Consider the following 21,332-nt stretch of genomic DNA (forward strand, 5'->3'; position numbering starts at 1 on the left):
CTCTGGTGGGGGTGTTCACAGTGGGGGAGGCTGTGCCTATGTAGGGGCTGGAGGTATGGGAGATCTCTGTACCCTCCCCTCAATTTTGCTCTGAACCTAAAACTGCTCTAAAAAAATTAGTCTTTTTTTTTTTTTAAGATTTTATTTATTTATTTGACAGAGAGAGATCACAAGTAGGCAGAGTGGCAGGCAGAGGCAGAGAGAGGGGGGAAGCAGGCCCCCCGCCGAGCAGAGAGCCTGACGCAGGGCTCTATCCCAGGACTCTGGGATCACGACCTGAGCGGAAGGCAGAGGCCCAACCCACTGAGCTACCCAGGCGCCCCTAAAAAAATTAGTCCTAATAATAATAAAAAAAATCCATCCTAGAGAATTGTCAGAGATAGCCTAAAGTTTAAAAAACCAACTTTCCTACTCATTTTTTTTTTTTTTAGCCAAGGTGTTACTTACTGACTTTAGGGTTCTCTGACCCTCCCAGACACAAGCCACGGTTGATGTGGATAGCCTTTATTGCAAGCTCAGGCCTGGGCATGAGGGAGACAGCCTTAGTGAAAGGGATACCAGACTCCTCCCTGAGCAAGGGCTGGGCAATTGTTTGAAGGAGCTGAGGCAGGAAAGGAGTGATGTCATGTATATACGTCACACGTAAAGGTAGGAAAATGCAGGGACTTGGGTGCACAGGTGCAGTTGACAACATTTTATTTGCATGTTAAGTCTCTATCCCTGGCCATGATTTTTAACATTATAACAAGAGGAAAAAGTCGAAAGGTCAGGGCTGGGGTCCATTGTGGCTCTGATGGGTCTGGTCTGGTGTTTGTAGGAGCAAACTTGTTGTAAGTTGCACCCCGGAGCTTGTTTCAAGCTTGTGGTTTCTGGCTTCCTGATTCAATGCAGCACCTTCGAGGTAGGTCAGAGAAAGAGATTATCAGAAGGTGCTGAGGTTTTCTGCAAGTTCCTGGTCTGTACAAGTTGTGCCTCAGAGAAGAGAAGTACAAACCAGCAGGTGGATATTCAAAGAGCTTTTCGTTTTGAAACACCGCAGTTGTAAGGAGATTAGGGCCTGGGGCAGCTTCATCCCGTCATATGCTTTTCTAGGCAGGTGCCTCAGAATTCCTGTCTCAAAGCCTCTAGCGTTCTCCAGGACATCTGACTTTTCCTTAGTTGGAGTTCTTTCTGACCTGGGAGTGATCGCCACGTACAAAAGGTCACATGTTGCTGTCCTCTGAGGAGGAAAGGGATGGAACTATGGCCCGTGGGCCAACCGGTTGGAAAGGTCATTACGGGAAACCTCACTTGCCAGCTTGTTGAATACATGAAACTCCTGGATATCACTGTGGCACCACAACTAAATTTTCATGAATGCCGATTGAAGTCTAGACTCTTTAAATTGTTTATATGTATTATAGTGGAGCCAAGGGTGTGATCATACATCACTCCATATCACTTATGCTTTGATCTGATTTGCTGAAGGGGGAGAGGGATGCAGGTACAAGGGGTGTTCAGGGAATTGTACATAAACCACAACCTGTCACATCCCTGCTGTGTCCCTGACATGGTGGCTTCTTACGAAGTCCAGCTTGCTATCCATGTGCTTATAAAATGCTTGATAAATGTCATACCAAGTAATAAAAGGAACAAAAAGCCCAAGACCAAACCAAACCAGCGCATCCCAATATCTGCGGTGTTATTTGTTTACTTTGCTCTCTATCTTTTTGAGTTTCCCCCAATTTGGGGTGAGTCCTTGAGCATGTGTATGTGCTGAAAAGAAAAATAAATAGCAAGTTATTGGGAAAAAATCTGCACTAACATAAGGATTTGTCATGGCGATTTCCCTCGGAGACATCGCTGAAAATGTGTGGCTAAGAAATGTAAGTTGTATGAATTTGAGGCAAAGCACGACTTGCCATTTTATGTTTTAACTGTGCATGTCAGTAAAACATGATGGAGAAGTGAGGATTTTGAAGAATAGGGAATTGACAAATCAGGGCTTATCTGCAAATCATGTCTGTGTGAGATCATGGGAAGGAGGGCTTCTGACTGTAGGGTTGGGTGCTGAGTGGCACAAAATGAAATGATAAATAATGAAAACTGAAAATATATGACCCTCTAGAGGACCATGTAGCCATGTTCAGTTTATTTTAGAGAAGTTGTCCTATCAGATGAACCTGACGGTGTTATTTTTATTACACGGAGGAGGAAGGAAAGGTAAGGAATGTTATGCACGAAGACCTGCCTGCAGAGAAAATGGATCAAAAAGTCCCAAGTGACACAGGGCACTGGAACCCTTTGGAGAAGCTTTCAGTGGAAATCAGGAGGGCCAATGTTAGGTCTGATTTCATTTAATTGTTTAATCAACGACATTGAAAAAGGAGCACGTGGCACCCTAATGAACTTTACAGAACATGCAAAATTGGGAAGTGTTTTTCATGTCAGCGAGGAGTAAAAACATAATAAAAACGAATCTGGAGAGGTCAGAAATATAGGCAGGAAATAACAGCATGAGATTCGGTTTTGAAAATGGCAGAGCAGTGCATGCAGGGAAAGCACAGCTCAGGCACGGTGGGATGGTCCACGAGAGATCGAGGGGCTGTCTCTGCGGAAGGACCCTGGTGACAGGGGCCGCGAATGAGCCCCATGTCTGCAGGGCCACGCTGCAGCGCCGACAGCCGCCGTGACTTCCGTCCGCGTGCAGACTGGCCCGGTGCCCCCACGAAGGAAGGCGGCTGTGTCGTGTGCGCTGCGCTGGTGAGACTAATGGGGACTACAACAGTCCGTTTGGGGAAGCTCGTTTCCAGAAAGATCAACTCAAACTAGAGGAGAGGGGCGAGTGTGATGAGGACATGAGCGGCGGCCTCCAGAGATGCGATCAGATCGGCGGAGGAAGCTTTGCTGGGCTCAGTGAACACACTGCCTCGGGAAATCACGCGTGGACTGCGGTGTTCAGCGGCGCTGGGTGGGCTCCTTTATCCCTTCACTCGGTGGGCATTTTATTGAGTCCCTGCTCTGCTGGAAACTTGGGACACATATGGGTAGATCTGTCTGTAGGGGTGGCTGATACACAAACAGGATGTTAGAGGGTATGTTAAACGAACACGGTGTGCACGGGGCATTCATTCAACACACCGGAGCGCCCCCAAGGGTGGGGGAGATGGCAGGGCCATTTCTGCAGCGGTGGAAACGGGAGGAAGCAGCGTCTCCGCGTGTGGGCGTCCTATCCCTGTGGGTCTGGAGTCTGAGCTGGGGCGAGGCAGCCGTGGGAAACTGGGGGAGGCAGGCAGGGCCGAAGGTGGAGGGGCTTGTCCTGAATATTAAGGAATTTACACTTGATTTTGTAGGCTGTTTTTCTCAATCTCCTCTAAATGATAAGAATCACTGGGGCTACTGGTAACAATCCCAAGATTCCCAAGCATCTGCCCCGGGGGATTCCATTCTATTAGGCCTGGGATGGGATTTGAATACTTAACATGAAGTCTAGGTGATTTGATCATCAGGCAGTTTGGGGGAATCTCTGCTTTAGCCCCTGGAAAACCCCAGGAGGTATTAGAATCTTCTGACAGATCCCTGTGTTGGCTGTTCAGGGCATGGATTTGGGGAACCAGACTAGAGGATGAGGAGGCAACCTTTTGTAGCTGCCCAGGCTTGGAATGATGGAGGACGACATTTGGCAGGAGGAGTGGAGGGACGTGGGGAGGTCAGATGGGAAGTCTTTAGTAAACGATTGGGTATAGGCAAGAAAGAGAGATTGGGGATGGCACGCAGAGGTCTCTCTCAGTAGTATGAGAAGGGTGGTGCCCACAGCTGGTCCATAGGGGGCATTTAGGTTTGAGAGTAAGATGGCTAGAGGCCACCGTGTCTGGTAAGTACACAGGCATGAGGAGCTGAAGTCCCTATCTGATCCAGCTAGTGAGAACTGATTTCTGAGTCAGGCAGCTGAAACCATGGGGGGTGGGGAGGAGGGAGAATGCCTAAAGGCAGGGGTAGGGATGGAGCCAACATTTGGGGCAACAGAAGGAGCTAGTTTGGGTTGGTGTTGATTCAAACACCTCCAGACCAGCCCACTGGCCATCTAGAGAAAGCAGAATGTTCTTAGTAGAAGGCAGCACTGGAGGGAGAAAGTACAGCAGCTTTCTGCCCCGAGCCCCAGGAGGTCAGTCTGTGGGACATTCAGAGAAGCACAGTGTCTAGGTGAGGACAAGCTGCAGTCACCTCCATCCCCAGGGGCCCCGTGAGCCTTGTGTCTTCTGCTCCAGTGACAGTCATGTGTAGGTAACATCTTCTTGCTCATTCATCATGAGCAGGTGAGATGCAGATGTGGGCCTCAGTGCAGGGGAGACACGATGAAGTGAAGAGCGGGGTAAGGTCCTGCCCAACCCCAGGGATAGCAGGGAGGTGGAGTCCTGAGTGCCTTGTACCCAGCACTGTGATTTTAAAACGTTGTAGTTGGCCAAACAACTGATTAGACGGAAACAACAGATCAGAATGGAAATGAAAGAGTATGAGTAGAAGTTTGGGGTACTACCCAATGGGGAGATGAAGCTGCTCGGTGAGGTCTGAAGGGACAGCAAATTTAATTCCCCAGACCTCATAAAAAGTTACCCTTGATGGCTTTTCAGCCCAGTCCTGCCACCCACAGACTCAGAGGCAGACTGATACTCTGAGCCAAAATGAATCTGCTTACTTTCAGATGGAGATGTCTTCATTAACAGTGAAAACGCTAATAATAGAAGCAATTTGCAAAGGCTGTCTCCTGCAATTTAATCAGTATCTCAGTCTGACCCCAAATAACATATTTTAATAAGCCAAATGGCTTATTTGACTCAAGATTATATAAATAAGCTTTAAATGTAGGGAGTGAACAAAGCAAATGGAAAATTCTGTTACCCTAAAGTATTTGGGGGCAAAGACGAAATTACAATTTCTTGTTTGACTACTTAACCCCAAAATGTTAGAGGGAATTTAATAATTGAATCTGAAAGTACTACCACAGGGAACCCATATTTCAAGTTTCAGGGGAAGAAATTAAATAATTCCTTTTTCACTGGAGACACGGAGCAGATAATTAGGAGTGAGATTTACTAAACATTTAGTGCTACTGCTTAATTAAGCAAGCACATATCAAGATGCTGAAAGTGTCAACAGGTCCAGAGCCTCAAAGGGGACAAATTGACAACAGGAGTGTAATTTATACTACGCTTGAAACAATTCTTCAGTGTGCCTACCCTCACTCCGACTGCCATGGTCTTGGAAGAATTTAAGAGACTGAAATCAAACTGAACACACATGTATTAAGCCCCGGGTTATGAGCCCGTTACCACTGCGCCTACCTTAAAGAGAGGGACGGGTGGGGAGGTCTGATCCCCTGCTCTGGGCCCCAGCCTCTCCATCTGGAGGAAGAACATGTAGATAAGAGCATGGATCTGGGAGATGTTATGGAGATAGCTAAGAAAGAGTGTGAACAGGCCATAGACGAGGGTGACACTGGCAGGGGAGTAAAGGAGAGACAAGGATATATTCTCAGGGGAAATGAGAAGGTCACCTGCAGGTTGTAGGATTCTACTGGGCCACAGGGTGAGGGGGGCCAGGACAGCTGTGGTCCATGCCATGTCAAGAGTCAAAACAGGCCGAGCAAAGGTTAGACAAGGGGGAAGAGGAGTATGCAGACGACTTGCTAGAGCTGGCTGCATGTTTGTGGTTGGTGAGGGCCAGAGGGGGGATCGTGGTAAGAGCCAAGGTTGGCATGGTGGACCTAGCTAGGGATAACCTCAACTCCAGGGACCCTGCCAGATTCTTCTGAAATGCATCCTCATACCTGACACAGGGCATGGTACATAGAAGGGCTCAGTGATTATATTTTGGCGGGGGGTGCGGGGAGCGTGGGGAAGAAACAATGAATGAGTGACCCATGCTCTTTGGTAAAATGCCATTTTAATTAATGGCAACAAGGAGTGGAAGGTGGAAGCAAGCAAGTATGTAGACCTGGCCTTGTATCCGGAGAGCGCCAATTTCCAAGCCCTACATTTCAGCGTTTCCTAATGGCTTTTGGGGGCACACACTGGGCCTTTGTATTCCGTAGCAGATTCCATCTCCCAAGGCGACCTTCTTTTCCAGCTGCCTTGTCATAACGGGAAGTCTATTCAATCCGGGTCTTCATTTGTTTGCTTGTTTGCTCTTTTGCTTTCCTTTGTGTTTTAGAATTTGTCTTACAGTGGATGCAAAAGAAAAGCGTGGCTTGAAATAGACGCAACTGGAACTTTTCTGTTTCTCATCAGCTGCTCCCTGTAGGTCAGTCGGAGGTCTTACTCGCATGCATGGCTTTGTCTGAGCCCCAAGAGAGGCTGCCTTTGGCCTGAATCTTGGAGACACAAGGGGGAAGTGAAGCAATAGGCGAACTTCCGAAGGTCAGAGACAGAGAAAGTCTCTGTGTGTCCCTGGGGCTGCCCCTGCCTTCCCTGAGAACGCTGATCCAGTTACAAATAGTGGCGACACAGCTACATTTTTAACAGTTTTTTCCTTGGGAAACCGTCCCATCGTTGAATAAGAAGGGGCCGTGAACTGAATGTATGCATTTTTGAATTTGCAGCAAAAGTGTTGCTGCCTCTTTATTTTCTTTAAGGATCTTTCTTTCTTTCTTTTTTTTAGATTTTATTTATTTATTTGACAGAGATCACAAGTAGGCAGAGAGGCAGGCAGAGAGAGAGGGGAGGGGTAAGCAGGCTCCCTGCTGAGCAGAGAGCCCGATGTGGGGCTGGATCCCAGGACCCTGGGATCATGACCTGAGCTGAAGGCAGAGGCTTTAACCCACTGAGCCACCCAGGCGCCCCTAAGGATCTTTCTTTGTGCGTATTTCATATCACCAACCTCTTCTGGTCTCCTCTGATTTTCCCTCTTATTGATCTGTGCAAGATGCTGCTTAAGGAAACTGAGGCAGGGCAGTGTCTGCCGTGTGGATTCCTGCAGCCCCTGGGTGCCAGTGAGTGAGATCTACATGCCAGGAACCAGGGTTTTCAGTGGCTGTCCCTCTCCTTTCAGTTTCAGTGAGCTTAAGAATTGCCTTCTGCTTAAGATCTTGGGTCTTCCTGCCTCCATTCTGTAATGAACTAAGAACTCAAAGGCCATAGGATTAATCACAGCAGACACAGAGTACGTAACGCCTGGGCCCAAACTTTGCAGAGAAGTCAGGCTTAATGGCCCGGTGTACTGGTGCATTCCCATTGCTTTGGGGGCAGGGCTTCCGGACGAAGGGAGGTGACTGGGTAAGATGGGTCCCTCCCTGGCCTCTCTTCCCAGCCTTCCAGAATGTAACAGTGTCATCATCCCAGGACCAAGTTCCTTTCAGGAAGTCTTGACCCACCAATACCAGTGCTCGTGCTCATTCCATTCATTTGTTCGTTCAAAGTAACTGTGACTTACAGTGGGCCCAGAAGGATCCTGGGAAGTGAAGAAGACAGGTGCAGTCCAGCAGTCACCTTCCTGTCAGCCGGGGGTGGTGGATAACAGGATAAAGGCATGGGGCACAGTGATGCTTTCTAAGGCAACACGGTGTGCAGGGAGGGAGAGCATGAAATACCAGGTCACCGTTGGAGCACGGTGTCCCTCGCTCGAATTCTCTCCAGTTTCCAAGTTTGACTCAGCCATTTGGGGAGACACATCAGTCGTTACAGATGGTCTGTTCTTTAGAAAGTAACTTCCTTGAAAACTGTGTTCTTTGATCCTGAGACGTGCTATTTAAAGGGGCCTGTTTGGAGTTTTTTGTAAACAACACTCATGCGATAGGTTTACTTCTTAGGTTTTGCTGTTACTTTTCTTTCTCCTGGATGAAAGGGAGAGAGGCATTATTTGAGTTTCGAGCTCCAGACCCTGCCCTGGACTGGACGAGCGATGGAGGCCCCGGGTCTGGCTCCTGGTGACTTGAATCCCCTCTCCCACGTCCCCTTGAACTCTGTGCTCACCTCTCTACTCAGAGCGTGCGAGGCAGGGCTTCTCTAAGTGGAATCCCAAGACCCCGAGCCTCAGGCTTTCCTGAATGACGTGCTCCTCAATCGGGCACATTCCTAAGCCCGCCCCAAATTTCTCATCAGAAGCTCAGGGGTGGTGCCCGGGAATGTTCATTTTAGCAAGAATCCCAGTGAATTCCCCGTGCACACCAAGGTTTTGGAAATCTTGGTCTTTGGCCACTAAATAAAGGTAACATTCTCTATGATTAAAATCTGTGTATGTAGTCTGAGAGGCTACTTGAGCCCAGCCTGAAGAACAGTGGGACTAGAAAGAAGAAGGTACGTCTCTTGAACTCAGGCTGGCCTGTGCCGTGTCCCTGCAGCCTTCTCAGTCCCCTGGCTGCGCCGGGGACCCTTCCACACTCCTCTCCATCAGTATCTGCATTCCGGAAGGCCTTCCTTATCAAAAACATGCTGTGCACCTTCCTTTGGATGTAACCCATGGTTCCAATTTAAGCTGCTTTAATTGTAGGATCTTTTATTGAAGGAACTGGGGACACAGGGAGAGCAGACGAGAAAGAGTTTTGGAAGAAAGGGAGCCTTTCCAAGGCCCCTAAATTGTCAGCCACCTGTTCTATGGATGATGGCGTCAGCACAGGTCCAGAGAAGGGTGTCAGTATGATCTGTGAAAAGGAGACCAGGAGGGGAATGGGAGCCCTTCAGCCGGGAGGGCATTGTCTCAGGGGCTCTGGGACAGTCTGCCACAGCTTGTGAAACCGTCCTCCCCAGGGGAGTTGGCAGGACATTCTGTCTAAGTTAGCAATCAAGCCTCTCAGTTTTCACACCTCTTTGAGTGATGGTTTCCCCACGGGTCTCATCGCAGGGGGCTTGACTAAGATTCTTTCTTTGCAACCTGCTTTTTCCAGACAGGAGGCTGATAGGATCAGTTTGTCTGGGTGCCTCTGGGCCGCGTTCTTCCAGACTGTTTGATCCAGCGGCCACTTCCGACCAGTTCTTCCCGGAGGGGCCAGGATAGAGTGGCTCTCACAACTTGCTCCTTTTGAGATTCATCTGATTTCTGCCGTCTTGGCTAGAGGCCCCCAGACAGCCTGCAGCTCCGTCATCCCAGCCTGCACATCACGGGGAGGTCACACAGGGTCTGCCCACTGGGCACTGGGGTCCCTAGAAATTATAAAGCAGTCAGTAGGTCAGTGGATGACCTAGCTTTGAGTGCACTTGTTTTCTCTACTGTGAGCCCAAACAGATCGAAAAATGAGCCCAAGTCAGACAGAGATAAAAATGCCCACTTCATTCTGGATAAAGCTATCCTAAGAAAAGTGGTCTGGTGCTAAGGTCTAATTGGACTTCCTTTTGCTTTCCTGATCAGTTGCACTACTCCTTGGGAGCCTCCCCCAGGCCCAGCAGGGTGGCCCGAGGTCCCCCACTTCATGACTGGAGGTGGTCCTTGCAAGTAGAATGAAAGAGGAGCGTGCACCCAAGTGGCCACAGACAGAGCTCCCCGGGAAGCAGGGTTGGCATCACTCTCAGCAGCCGCCGGAGTAATGAGACCTTCCCGAGGGGGCGCACACTGCCCATCCCCTCGTCAGCTATTTGCTGAGAGCACAGTCTCAGAACGTGTACAGGACCGAGACTGCCTTCAGCAGGGGCTTGACCACATTCCTCCACCCAGAGAGGGGCCGTGTGTCAGAAGCTCCCCTGGATCAGGGACTCCTCCCCAGCCCCCTTGCCTGGGGGAGTAGGAGGGTGAGTGGATGTAGGAGGGGAGAGAGGGCCAGGCAGGGTTACTCAAGTAACACGCTCCATTCTGGGAAGGGACAGAAGTGCTATTCCTCCTCCGGACCTCAGAATCCCAGCACAGAGGATGAGCCCCCATTCCCTTTCTTGACCCTATAAGACAACCCCATTGGTTAAAAGGCTGATTGAACGCATGTGAATTCCTAATCTTGGAGGGATGTGCTGGGAACTCCCCCAATCTTAGGTAGCTATCAGGATGTGTGAGGACTTTCAGCTCCCCTGAGCTGATTGATACTTAGAAAAAGCCAGCACTTTGGGTATGAAAGGGTGCTTGGTGCCTTCTTCCCAGTTGTCTGGGAGTCCAGCCGGGATCACCAGGTGAGGCAAACGCAGTTGAAAGTGATAGATTTATGGAATCTTGTTGAAAAGGCTGCAGCCTTCTGATGGCTTAATTCATCCGAAGCCATTACAAATGTTGGATGATCAAGAAACTGCCATTTTATTTCTAAAAGTCTTTGATCAGGTTGAATAACCTGTGGTTGGAAAATTTGCCACTCCTTCCTTGGTGAAGCAGAATGTTTCCTTGAAGCATTTTATCCTCCTCCATAGCTACCCTGCAGTGGCCTCTTCCACTCAGTGTCTCCAGGCTCGCTTCTCTAAATCTGTGCCAGCCCTGTGCAGCCATGCCGTGAAGGAGGTGCACTGCTCAAGTCGCAGACCCACTTCTTGTCCACTGCAAAGCCCTTCACCCACCTGCGCAGTGTTTCCTTACAGTGTCTGGGCTCAGACACAAGGTTTGACAATGTTATCAAATTCACTTTGAGATAGCAGGGTATTAGCAGCTGAAACAAGATCATTAAAGGCAAAACCTTGGACAAATTTCTGAAGCTCGGAAGGAGTCTATGGAACACATAAAGTTACCACCCGTGTTGCTAATCATATGCAAACAGATTTGCTGCATTTTCCCATAAAACAGTTGTGCTGCAGGGAAATGAGGAACATGCATTAATTCATTGCTTAGAGCCCCGTTAGCTTAGAATCCCAGTTTGTTAGCTTTTTCAGTGCAGGTCTCTGTAAATTGGTTAGGGAGACCTTGTTATCTTGTATCCTAAGTAAGGCAAAGCCATTGTTATTGACTACAGCAAGGGCCCATAATTTCTGGGGAAAAAAAAGAAAAAGAAAAAGAAGAATAAAGAAAACGTTGTCCGAAGATGCCTGCCTTTGCTAGGACAGTAGCAGCCCTTTTGAGCTATAGACATTTAGCGACAAGGACAAGGAACCATTTCTTGGGGACCATTTGGACGACTGAAGATTCACACAGTGAAACAAAGGACTGACAACAAAGGATGGTGCAGGGATTAGAGCTGGGAAGAAAACAGACAAAAATCCCTTTTCTAATGGAGCTAACACTATTGTGGATAAAAATGGCTCACTCCTTCTTGGGCCTTGTTTTAAGCACTTCACATGTATTAATGTGTTTGACTCACATGTCCTTTAAGAGCAGGCATTTGTCATCCCTATTTGTGAAACTAAGGCGCTGGAAAATCAAGCAACTTGCCCAAGGTTACACAACCAGTAAATGGCAACTTGTTTAGTTTTGTTTTTTGTTTGTTTTTTAACCCGAGGTTTATTAGTGCATCTCAAACTTTAAAGTTCATATGATTGATCCAGGGTATCTGGTTTAAAAGCAGATTCTGGTCCAGTAGGTCGGGCTTGGGGACCCTGGGACTTTGCACTTCTGACAAGCCCCCAGGTGACACTGCACTGCTTGGCTTTGGGCCACATTTGGAGTGGTGAGGCTCTGGATGATCATGGACATGCTGGATCTCCTGAAAACTCAGGTCCTTGGAGATAATCTCTCTTTCCTTTCTGCCTTCCTTGTGTCTCTTTATGGTTCTCCTAGCCTCTGCTCAATTTGTTGAAGTTGTGAAAGCCCTTTCAAGCTAATTCAGAAGAAAGGTAGGGAAAAATTTAGGGATATGGAGCTCATAAAATGCAAGGATAGCAGCCACATTACATCACCCTTCTTGGGACCTAGAGCTCCGGCAACATCAAGCCCTCAGTCCCACGAGTCCTCTCACTTCGTGTCCCCTTGCGGGTTCTGCCCCTGCTCCGTTCCACTTGCCTGTGTTTCCAACATGGTTACTGCCCAGAAGTCCACAGGCTTTTTCAACCCCAGGACCCACAACAACCATTATATACTATGTTTCTTAGTTTAAATTCTTGAAGGAAGAATCTGATTGATTGCACTGGCAGTCACCTGTGGGTGGGGAAATTAAGCAGGGTGATGATGGGCAAATTATGTGACTTATTGAATATTATATACAAGACCAAGAATTCATTCCTGGAGGGCCAGACTGCTTACTTTGTGGACTCAGAAAGAAATGGATTATCCATTTATTTACTAGGCACTAACTAGCTCCCAGGCAGTCTACCAAGTGATGGGGATATAGAGATAGAAGATACATTTTAAGGAATTTAGGTTCTAATGGGGGAGTTCTTCAGTAGTGGCAGACTAGCTTATAGCAGATCAAAGTCTGCTTTCTGAGAGCAATTAGAAAGTAGAAAAAAAGAAATGTAGATTTCAGTTGTACCAGTTACACACTTATTTATCATAAATACATTTGTATTGCATAATTATATATATTTCAGCTATCCTAATTTGTCTCTGAAGGACTATCTAAATAGAGCATAGGGAAGAGTAGTTAGTGACCCCAATTGTTGCAGACACTTAACTCTTTAAGAAATTCCATCATACTTAAGCAGTTAAGAGAAGCTATGCAGAAAGTATCAATCAGGATGCTTGAGAGGCAAGCAGAAGTTTTGGCAATTTTAACAATTAGAAGGGCCCTGGTTGATACTCTAGGCTTCTCACTGAGGATTCCTTAAGTAAGGGCAAACCAGAGGTAGTCTAGACTATATAAAACTGAAACCCAGACTCTCGGCAGTTAAAATCCTGATTGGATTAGATGTTCTCTCTACTTTTACCAATTACCAGGAAAATTTTAAAAAAGTGTTTAAGATTTTATTTTTAAGTAAAAAATGTCTAAGATCTTATTTTTAAGTAAGCTTTACACCCAGTGTGGGGCTTGAACTCATAACCCTGAGATCAAGAGTTGCACACTCTACCCGCTGAGCCTGCCAGAGACCTCGGAAGATAAAATCTTGCTTAGTTTTCTAAAGTTTTCTATATAAAATGTCTGGCATTAAGTTAAAAGAAAGTGCTAAGATACAGCAAGGGACGTGATGAAAAGCAAAGATAGATAATAGAAACAGGTCTATGGGTGATGCAGATATGAAAGTTATCAGGCCCATGCATTAAAATAATGTGATTAATATGGTTGCAAAATTAGGTGACAGGCTGGAGAAATTTGTCAGGAGCTGGGATTTATAAACATGAATAAGTTAATTAAATATAAAAAAGAATTAATAGATGGTTTTATCACGTGGGAAGACTGGCGATCTACAAGATGGGTCAACAGGAAATACCCAGTATAAGGTCTAGAGAAGTAAAAAGATGAAAATTCGGATTGAAATTCATGACAATATAATACAAAAGTTTTTGGGAGGGACAGTAAATAGAGTTTCAGATGATCTCTGCCATAGGCCTTACCTCTCTGATTCAATCTCCATTCCAACCTCCTTTGTCTTTCTATTCAGGTGCTAGATTTTCTTCTCTAGAACTCTCCAGTGTGGTAGCCACAGGCCTTTTTATTTTAATTAAAATAAAATTAAAAATTCCATTCCTCAGGCCCATGTGCACCAGCCACACTTCACATTCTCAATTAGCCACGGGCGGCCATTTCCTTCATCCTAGAAAGTTCTATCGGACAGTAATCTCATTCCTTCACATTTTGCTTTTTTTGGTCAGCTTAATTTTTTTTTATTTTTATTTATTTTTTTTTTTATTCATCCATTTGACAGACAGAGATCACAAGTAGGCAGAGAGGCAGGCAGAGAGAGAGAGACAGACAGGGGGAAGCAGGCTCACTGCCAAGCAGAGAGCCCGATGCGGGGCCCGATCCCAGTACTCTGGGATCATGACCTGAGCCGAAGGCAGAGGCTTTAACCCACTGAGCCACCCAGGTGCCCCTGGTCAGCTTAATTTTTTACCCATGATTAAATTACCCTTATGCATGGAACCTTTCCATGCTTCTAGCCTCTTTTGTGTAATATTCAAAGTTTTACACTGTATAGCTTAGTTCTGTTTCCTGACTGTTGGGAGCAGGCTTAATAAGTTCAGTGATCAACTATGACTAAAAGTGAACAAAATAATCTCAAAATCAGATGCCTCCTGCTCTGCGTGACTGTCTGGCACAGAGTGGAGCTCAGAGCCCAGACCCTGGGCCATCAGATGACTTCAGGCTCCTCTGTCTAGGGGTACTCAGCAAGTGCACCATACTTAGAAAGATGTCCTCTAATATGGTCAAATAAATGTTTTGGTTCTTAGAATTCCCACTGGGGAACTCTGTAGTTGACAAGTATGTGGGGCAAGTGGGACTTCTACTGTGTTCAGCCCCAGCTTTGTCATTTATTGGCTTTTAAACAAAGACAACCTTCTTTCCCCCCGCTGGAGCCTCCAGTGTGGTGTGTCAGGCATTGTACCTCTCCCTCATGTGTGAGTTGTGATAATTAAATGTGGTTCTGCAAATGGGAAAATTGCTTTGTAAATGTCAGGGCCGCTCACACCATATGGTATTATTTTGGATCACAGTGTGGGCTGGGTCCATAAACTACCACACTTCACGCTATGCCATTTCTTTTTTTGTCTTTCAGTGATTTCCCTCAAAGCTTCTGAAGATTCATCCTTTGAGAAAAAGAAAGAGACCTGGGCATTTTTTGAAGGTAGACCTTGCATGTTTCTTTATTATAAGATGCCCCTCGCTTTTAGAGAATAAGAAAGGAATAAAATGGGAAGAAAGCGAACCAAACTCAAGGGGGTCACCACTTGGGGTACACCAAATTGAACACAACCAATATTGGAAGCGAAGGACTTTTGATTACTTGTTACAAGTTAGGGGACAGGAAGATAGTTCTCAAAGCACCGTCTCCCCATAGGGTTAGTACAAGAACCTTTTATTAGTGTGTTAGGGGCTGGGGCAGGGAGCTGCCATTGGTACGGTTGGATGAGTCGCGCATGTCTAGCACGTCAGCACGCTTGTACGTACCTCGTACGTTCTAAAAAATGGCAGAACACTCTGCCCATAGGATGTGATGTTAGCATGATGAGCTAAAGATAACTTGAGGTCCTCAGCTTCAGCCTGGCTCACCTGGCTCCCATGCGGGCTGTCAGCAGAGACACACCGAGCAGGTGGGTCTCAGGTGAAACACCTAGTTGGGCATCTCCTAGGCAGGAACTGTTGGTTCTGTGAAACAAAACACATTCCTTCCCCGATTTTGTCCCTTCCCTTCCCACCTTCTGCTGATAGCTTCCATCCCTCTTATTTGAGTAACTACCTATTGCATTTAACCAACAAAAAGGATCCTGACTTCTTAGTTGTGCTATGACATCAAGTTGTTTTCCTTATTTTTTTTTAATTAATTTATTTGAGAGAGAGAGAGAGAGAGAGAGAGAAAAAAAAACATGAGCAGAGGGAGGGACAGAAGGAGAGGGAGAAGCAGACTCCCCACCAAGCAGGGAGCCTGATGCAGCACTTGAACCCAGGACTCCAGGATCATGATAACTGAGTGAGCCACTCAGGCGTCCCTTAAGTTGTTTTCTTATCTTAAATTTACCCAAGAGAAGGGTGGGAGGGGACCCCTGGGTGGCTCAGTCGGTTAAGCGTCGACTCTTGACTCTTTATTTCTGCTCAGGTCATGATCTCAGGGTCGTGAGATCGAGCCCCGCATTGGACTCAGCTCAGAGTCTGCTTGTCCCTCTCCCTTTCCCTCTGCCCCTCATCCACTCGTGCTCTCTCTCTAAAAAAAGTAAGTAGAATCTTTTGAAAACCCCTAAATTATATATATATATATATATAGAGAGAGAGAGAGAGAGAGAGAGAGTGTGTGTGTGTGTGTGTGTGAGTGAGTAAGTTGGGAATCCTCGCTGGTATCAGCCCATGGGTTTTGAAAGAGTAGAGACAAAACCCCAAGCTCCAGAATTCCTACTCCTAAGCGATTTTAGGGAGGGATCTTCAAGTACTGTACAAATGAAATATATCCCTACCATGGCAAATTTTATCTCCAGTTTCTTACAGAATTTAGGATTTTAGAAATAGGTTGAGAACCTTCAGCAAGTGGTTTTCAACCCATGTTAGAGTCCCCTGGGGAGCTTTAAAAACACTGATGCCTGGACTACGTCTCTGGACATTCTGATTGAACTGGAATTGGTTCAAATCTCTCCAGGTGCTCCCAGCAGGAGCCCTGGCTGGTCCCAGGCCAGCAGCAGCAGCATTACCTGGGAGCCTGATACAAAGGCACAGTGTCGGGCTCTCCCTTCACGTGCAAGATCAGAAACACTAGGGGTGGTGCCCAGAAGTCTGGGTTTTCACAAGACCTCCGGGGGGGATTCTGCTGCACTCAAACTGGGGTTCGAGGGGGTTGGCCCCCTCCAGGGTACATTTGCCAGTTATGGATATATTTTTGGTTGCCACAAGTAGGCTTTCGATGCTCTTGGCATCTACGGGGTAGAGGCCAGGGGTGCTGCTAAATGTCCTAGCAATGCCCACGTAGGTGAGCTCCCCACAACAAGGAAGTCTCTGGCCCCAAATGTCAAGAGTGCCGAGGCTGAGAAACCTTGCCTCACTGAGAGTGAGGAGAGTTCACAGGAATTACTATCACAAAGTGGGGGAGGATTATGACCAGAAGCAATGAAAGAATGCCCTTTGTGAGTTCTGGGCAGAGCCTTTGGTCAGTGAAAAACTGATGAATGTCCAAAGGTGATCAGGAAATCCTGAAGGGTTACATTTAGGGAAGGCATGGCATTTATGGGTGATGAATCCCCTTGCCGAACAGATCTCGGGAGATGTGTGTGCCTTGGGGGTTCCCCTCACCTTTAGTTAGCTCACAGATGTGCTGCAAGGAGATTGTGCCCCATGGGAGGGGGGCACTTGGATCCAAACCCACCTCTTCCTCTTCTGATAGCCAGTTAAATGCAGTGGGTGGAGGCACTTTCTCTCTTAGAAAAATGTAATCACGGTTGTGAACATTATTTGCAACCAGGAAGCGTCACCCAGATAGGAGACTGGGATTCATTGTTTTGCCATAAAATATTTTTCTTTGTGAGACTGCACTTTCATTCAGTATCGAGTCCTTGTATTCCCTGCCTTTTCTTTTCTTTTTTAAGATTATTTATTTATTTATTTGACAGACAGAGATCACAAGTAGGCAGAGAGGCAGGCAGGAAAGAGGGCGAAGCAGGCTCCCTGCCGAACAGAGAGCCTGATTGGGGCTCGATCCCAGGACCCTGAGACCATGATCTGAGCCAAAGGCAGAGGCTTTAACTCACTGAGCCACCCAGGCGCTCCGCCCCCTCAGCTTTTCATTCAGGGAATGCCTACTTGTTAGCAAGGAGATGAAAGGAACTTTACTCCATGGAGTGAAGCAGTAGAAAAAAAACAATGGATTTACTCCATGTTTCGGGAGCTGCTCCATGACCGAGGCCCAATGGTGAGGGAGAAGTATGGAGACATCCAGGGCATCCCTAAGGTAGGTCGCTGGCAGCTGTGACATCGGGAGCCTTGTTTGTCATCAGATGTATAAGGATCTCCTGGGGGGTTGTTAGTGACCCGGATTCTGGGCTCCCCACCGAGAATCTGATTATTGCATTTAGGAAGGGAGCAAAACATTTGTACTGGGGCCCAGGGTGTTTCCCCAGTGCAAACAGTCTGAGGACTGTATTTAGAAATAAACCATGGTACGGGGGTGGGGGGTGCTAACTTAGTCAGTTAAGCTTTTGGCTCAGGTCCTGATTTCAGGGTCCTGGGATAGAGCCCCATATTGGGCTCAGCAGGGAGTCTGCTTCTCCCTCTGCCTCTGCCCCTGCTCTCACACACACACACTAACACACACACACACACACACACACAAAAACACACACACACACACACTCTATCTTTCTCTCTCTCAAACAAATGAATAAAATCTTAAAAAAAAAATACCCCTGGTACAAAAAACAAGACTCCATATATCTGGGAAGATTACAGCACATGGTCCCAACCCGCCTTGCAGCATCATCAGCATGTCTAAAACGAGCGTGTAATTAATGGTACTTGGTAATTCACATGTAGCTCTGGACTCTCAGGGTCACTCTCAACCTAGCTCTCTACACAAAATCCGTAGCCCAGTGTGGGCTTCCTTCTCCACACAGAGAATTAGGTCTCTTCAGAAAAGAGCTAGAGTCCTTGCTCTGTCTAATGTCGCAGAGCAGCTGTTTCCAGAGCCTTCTTTCCCTGTGATTCCGGCAGCAGTGGCCTTGTGTTTTGCTTTCTTAACCCAGCCGTGGTGTCAGTGAGGCCAGGGGTACAGATGAAACTCCCTGGCGCCTGATGCCGGGCCTTTGCCCTTTTGTTCCTGGATGGGAGAGCTGATGAGGGATGGCCGTCTCCTGGGGCTCCGCTCAGTGGGCCACATGCCCGCAGCACAAAACCCAGCATTGTCAGACCGCTTGGTGAAATGCTGCAGTGAGTTAAAATCCCTCCGGGCTTTTGCTCAGGTTGGCTGCACAGATCCGAGATCCTGGCATTTGCATTTCCCCTGGAAGAGTAGAGGACGGACATGGACTTTCTGGAGTCAGCGGTCTGGGAGAGTGGCTTCCTTCATCGCGTGGAGACATGCTTCGGCCGCCGGGTTTCCGAGAGCCCGAATATCCCAGCTGGCCTCCGGGTTGCCCAGCAACAGGTGCTGCCTGCCTGTGGCCAGGGCCTCTCTGCTGGGCCTGCCCTGTGGTGGCTTGGTGTTCTGGGAGGGGGGATCTGGCACTAGCTCTCTGTGCCCCCACCCCGCCCTCGGCCTCCCTGCCGCGTGAGTGTCCCTCCAGCCTGCCAGCCCCGCCATCTGCTTCGGGGAGGCCTGGGCTGGGGCGGGAGGGACATTTTCTGCATGGCAGCTTGCAACTGAGCCTAAAAATGACATCGGTGCCTTTGAAAGTCTGGCGGCAGAAGACAAAGCTGCACATGAGTTTGAGGGACATACAAGATTTTTCAAATGGTTTTGAGGGCCCGGGTACACGTGGTGTTTGAAAAGCTAACCCCAGGTTTGGTTTAGTGCAGATGTTTTGTTCGATTTGGTTCTGAAGGCTGTGGATTCAGCCTCTAGACAAGGATTGTTTGGCCCGGTCTGGTCTGGGGTTTAAAACCTTTGAGCCCACATTTATAATTAGAGAGATGTGTACGAGGAAGTTAAGGGAAAGTGGGAGATAAGGCAGCACAGGCCGGGCTTCCGGGCCAAGGACAGCTGTCCTGAGCAGAGTGGCCGCCGCCTGTGCGGGGCGCAGCCCAGCTTTGCTGTCGCTCACCCAGTGGCAAGGCGGTTCTCCATCTAGGTGTTTGTGACCCTGGCTGAAACGGAACAGCGTTTTGTTTGCAGAGAAAATTGGGGGCGGTGGTTTCAGTGTTTTGAGTAGATAAAACGGGGCATTGTCTTTATGCAGCAAAAGGAACTCTTGGAAGAGAGGGAAAAATCAGAACTCTGGGGTCTTGGGTGCTACCCCATCCAGAGAAACTCAGATGTTCTGTTTGAGCTTTTCTCCTCCTGCAAGGTGACACTTGCTCAGGTTCCTGGAGCTTCAGAAATGCAACAGAGAGAAGGTGTGATTGCTCGTGAGGCTGTGGGGACGCACACACAGGCGGCCGGTGCTTGCCAGCCAGTGTCCCCAGCCCGTGGGTCTGCGTGTTTGGCGGTGTAGCTGAGCCTTCCGGACTGGCCAGATGTTTTATGTCTGCAGTCAGGGCTGCCTGGGGAGAGCCCCCTCTGTGCCACGTGGTAGAGGCTGTGATCTGAAACCAGAACTCGGGCCTCTCAGAGCCCCTCGCCTCCTGCCGGGGCAGAGCGGGCCACAGATGTCTACAGCATGCTTCTGGGTACGCTTGTGGGAGATTCTCACCACGACCTTGTCCCCGCTTGATTGCTACAGTTTCCAAACCAAGGAAAGGGCTCCAATGAAGGGGGAGCTCGTGGTGGACGCTGCCCTGCTCCAGTGGTCCAGAAACTTCATTCAGTGAGACGGTTTGTCTCTCCAACGAAAGATGAGACTGAAGCTGGATTGCCCTTGCCTCTTTGGTCCTGAGGCCCGCATCTTTGGAGTCCTGTCGAGGTGGATACTGTGTCCTCTTGCCCCAAGTCTGTGTGCCTGGCAATGGGGCTGAATTATTTGCCATCCTCTCATGCCAGAAATGACTACACAGTCCTGGTCTCTGAGCAGTTTGTTTAACCCCTGTAAATTGGGGACTGGCCGTGTGCTCTCTGTGTTCTGGCCCATCCTGCGTCCCGTCATGAATCCTGGTCTGTGACCCCTGCTCTAGCTCTCAGAATTTCATTGTTTGAATGGAGACCTGAGCCCCTAACTCTGACCACTCAGGGCTTTCACCGAGTGAATCTGCAAAAAGCCCACGCGTCTGAGACAAGGTGTCTATACAGAAAGGCAGTTTTGATTTTTGTTGTAGGAGAGGGTTTCTGCTATCTCTGTCTCAAACTCCTCCCATGCCACTGAACTCCTCGACCCCGGTCATCAGGCTCAGCCGGCACCATCACACTGAACTGGCTTTTCCCCAGGACTTTTCCAGTAACTTCCAAGGAGGAAAACCCAGTGGATGTTTTCCAGCAGCACCTCCTGCTATTAAAGAATCTTTAACATCTACTCTCTTGGCTTCTAGAACTCTCAACTTCAGTTTTCCTCTGCTTCTGTGACTGGCTCCCAGCTCCCTCTGTAGCAGACTCTTCCTACCCAACTTCCTGCTCCCTTAAATATTAGGGCAGGTGTTCCCTTCCCCTGAAGCCTTATCCTACTGTGCTTTCTACTTCTTTTACTTTTTAGTCCAGGATTCTAAGTTCCATAAAGAGAAACCTTCTCAGACTACCTTAGGCAAATGTTGAGTGAGCCTAAGACCACGGGAGGACCTTGTGGACTCTGGCTCAGAGACTGCACTGAGCCTCCTGGGCTGTAGGCCAGGCAAGAGAGAGTCAAAAGGAGGCTGAGATGTCTGATTCCATCCCATCCTCCCTCTTCCTCTCTCACGGACCATGGCCTTAACCTGCGTCTCCAGCTCTCTGTGGAAGCCAGCCGTTCACCCACGCCGCTCCCAGCATGCTTGCTTTTTCCATCCAGACACTCAACTACCTGCTTCTCCAGGTCCCAAGGGCTTTACAAAGGTGCATTCCTTTTGACTCAGCAATTCCACTTCTAGGAACTTCGTCTTAAAAACCTAATATGAGAGGTGCGTTAAGGTTTGAGTCTGTAGATGTTCGTCCTCCTCACTTACTACAAGGAGCAGTTAGAAACACTTTGTGTGGTCAGTAATAAGGTCCCATGAAGTCACTTCTATTAACCTAATGCATTTTTTTCCACTGTTTCTCTCTGTATTTTTATTCTTTCTATACATTTTTGCATTTTCTGTGTTTTTTTTTTTTTTTAGAGATTTTATTTATTTACTTGACAGAGAGGAAAACACTGAGAGAGGAATCACAAGCAGGAGGAGTGGGAGAGGGAGA

General features: G+C 47.9%; 1 protein-coding gene across 2 annotated transcripts in view; it reads left to right on the plus strand.

Annotated features, from left to right (window-relative positions):
- VSTM4 (V-set and transmembrane domain containing 4) overlaps nucleotides 1–21,332 on the plus strand; it is a 96,802-nt gene that overhangs the window by 14,202 nt on the left and 61,268 nt on the right. For both annotated transcript variants that reach the window (XR_013967934.1, XM_080823196.1), the window contains exon 3: nucleotides 14,463–14,531. Coding sequence is in view for 1 of the 2 variants with exons in the window: in XM_080823196.1 (XP_080679322.1) it covers nucleotides 14,463–14,531 (69 nt within the window). In the remaining variant the exon portion in view is untranslated. The remainder of the gene's footprint in view (nucleotides 1–14,462; nucleotides 14,532–21,332) is intronic.

Source organism: Martes martes (genome assembly GCF_963455335.1).
Source record: "Martes martes genome assembly, chromosome: 14".
NCBI lineage: Eukaryota > Metazoa > Chordata > Mammalia > Carnivora > Mustelidae > Martes > Martes martes.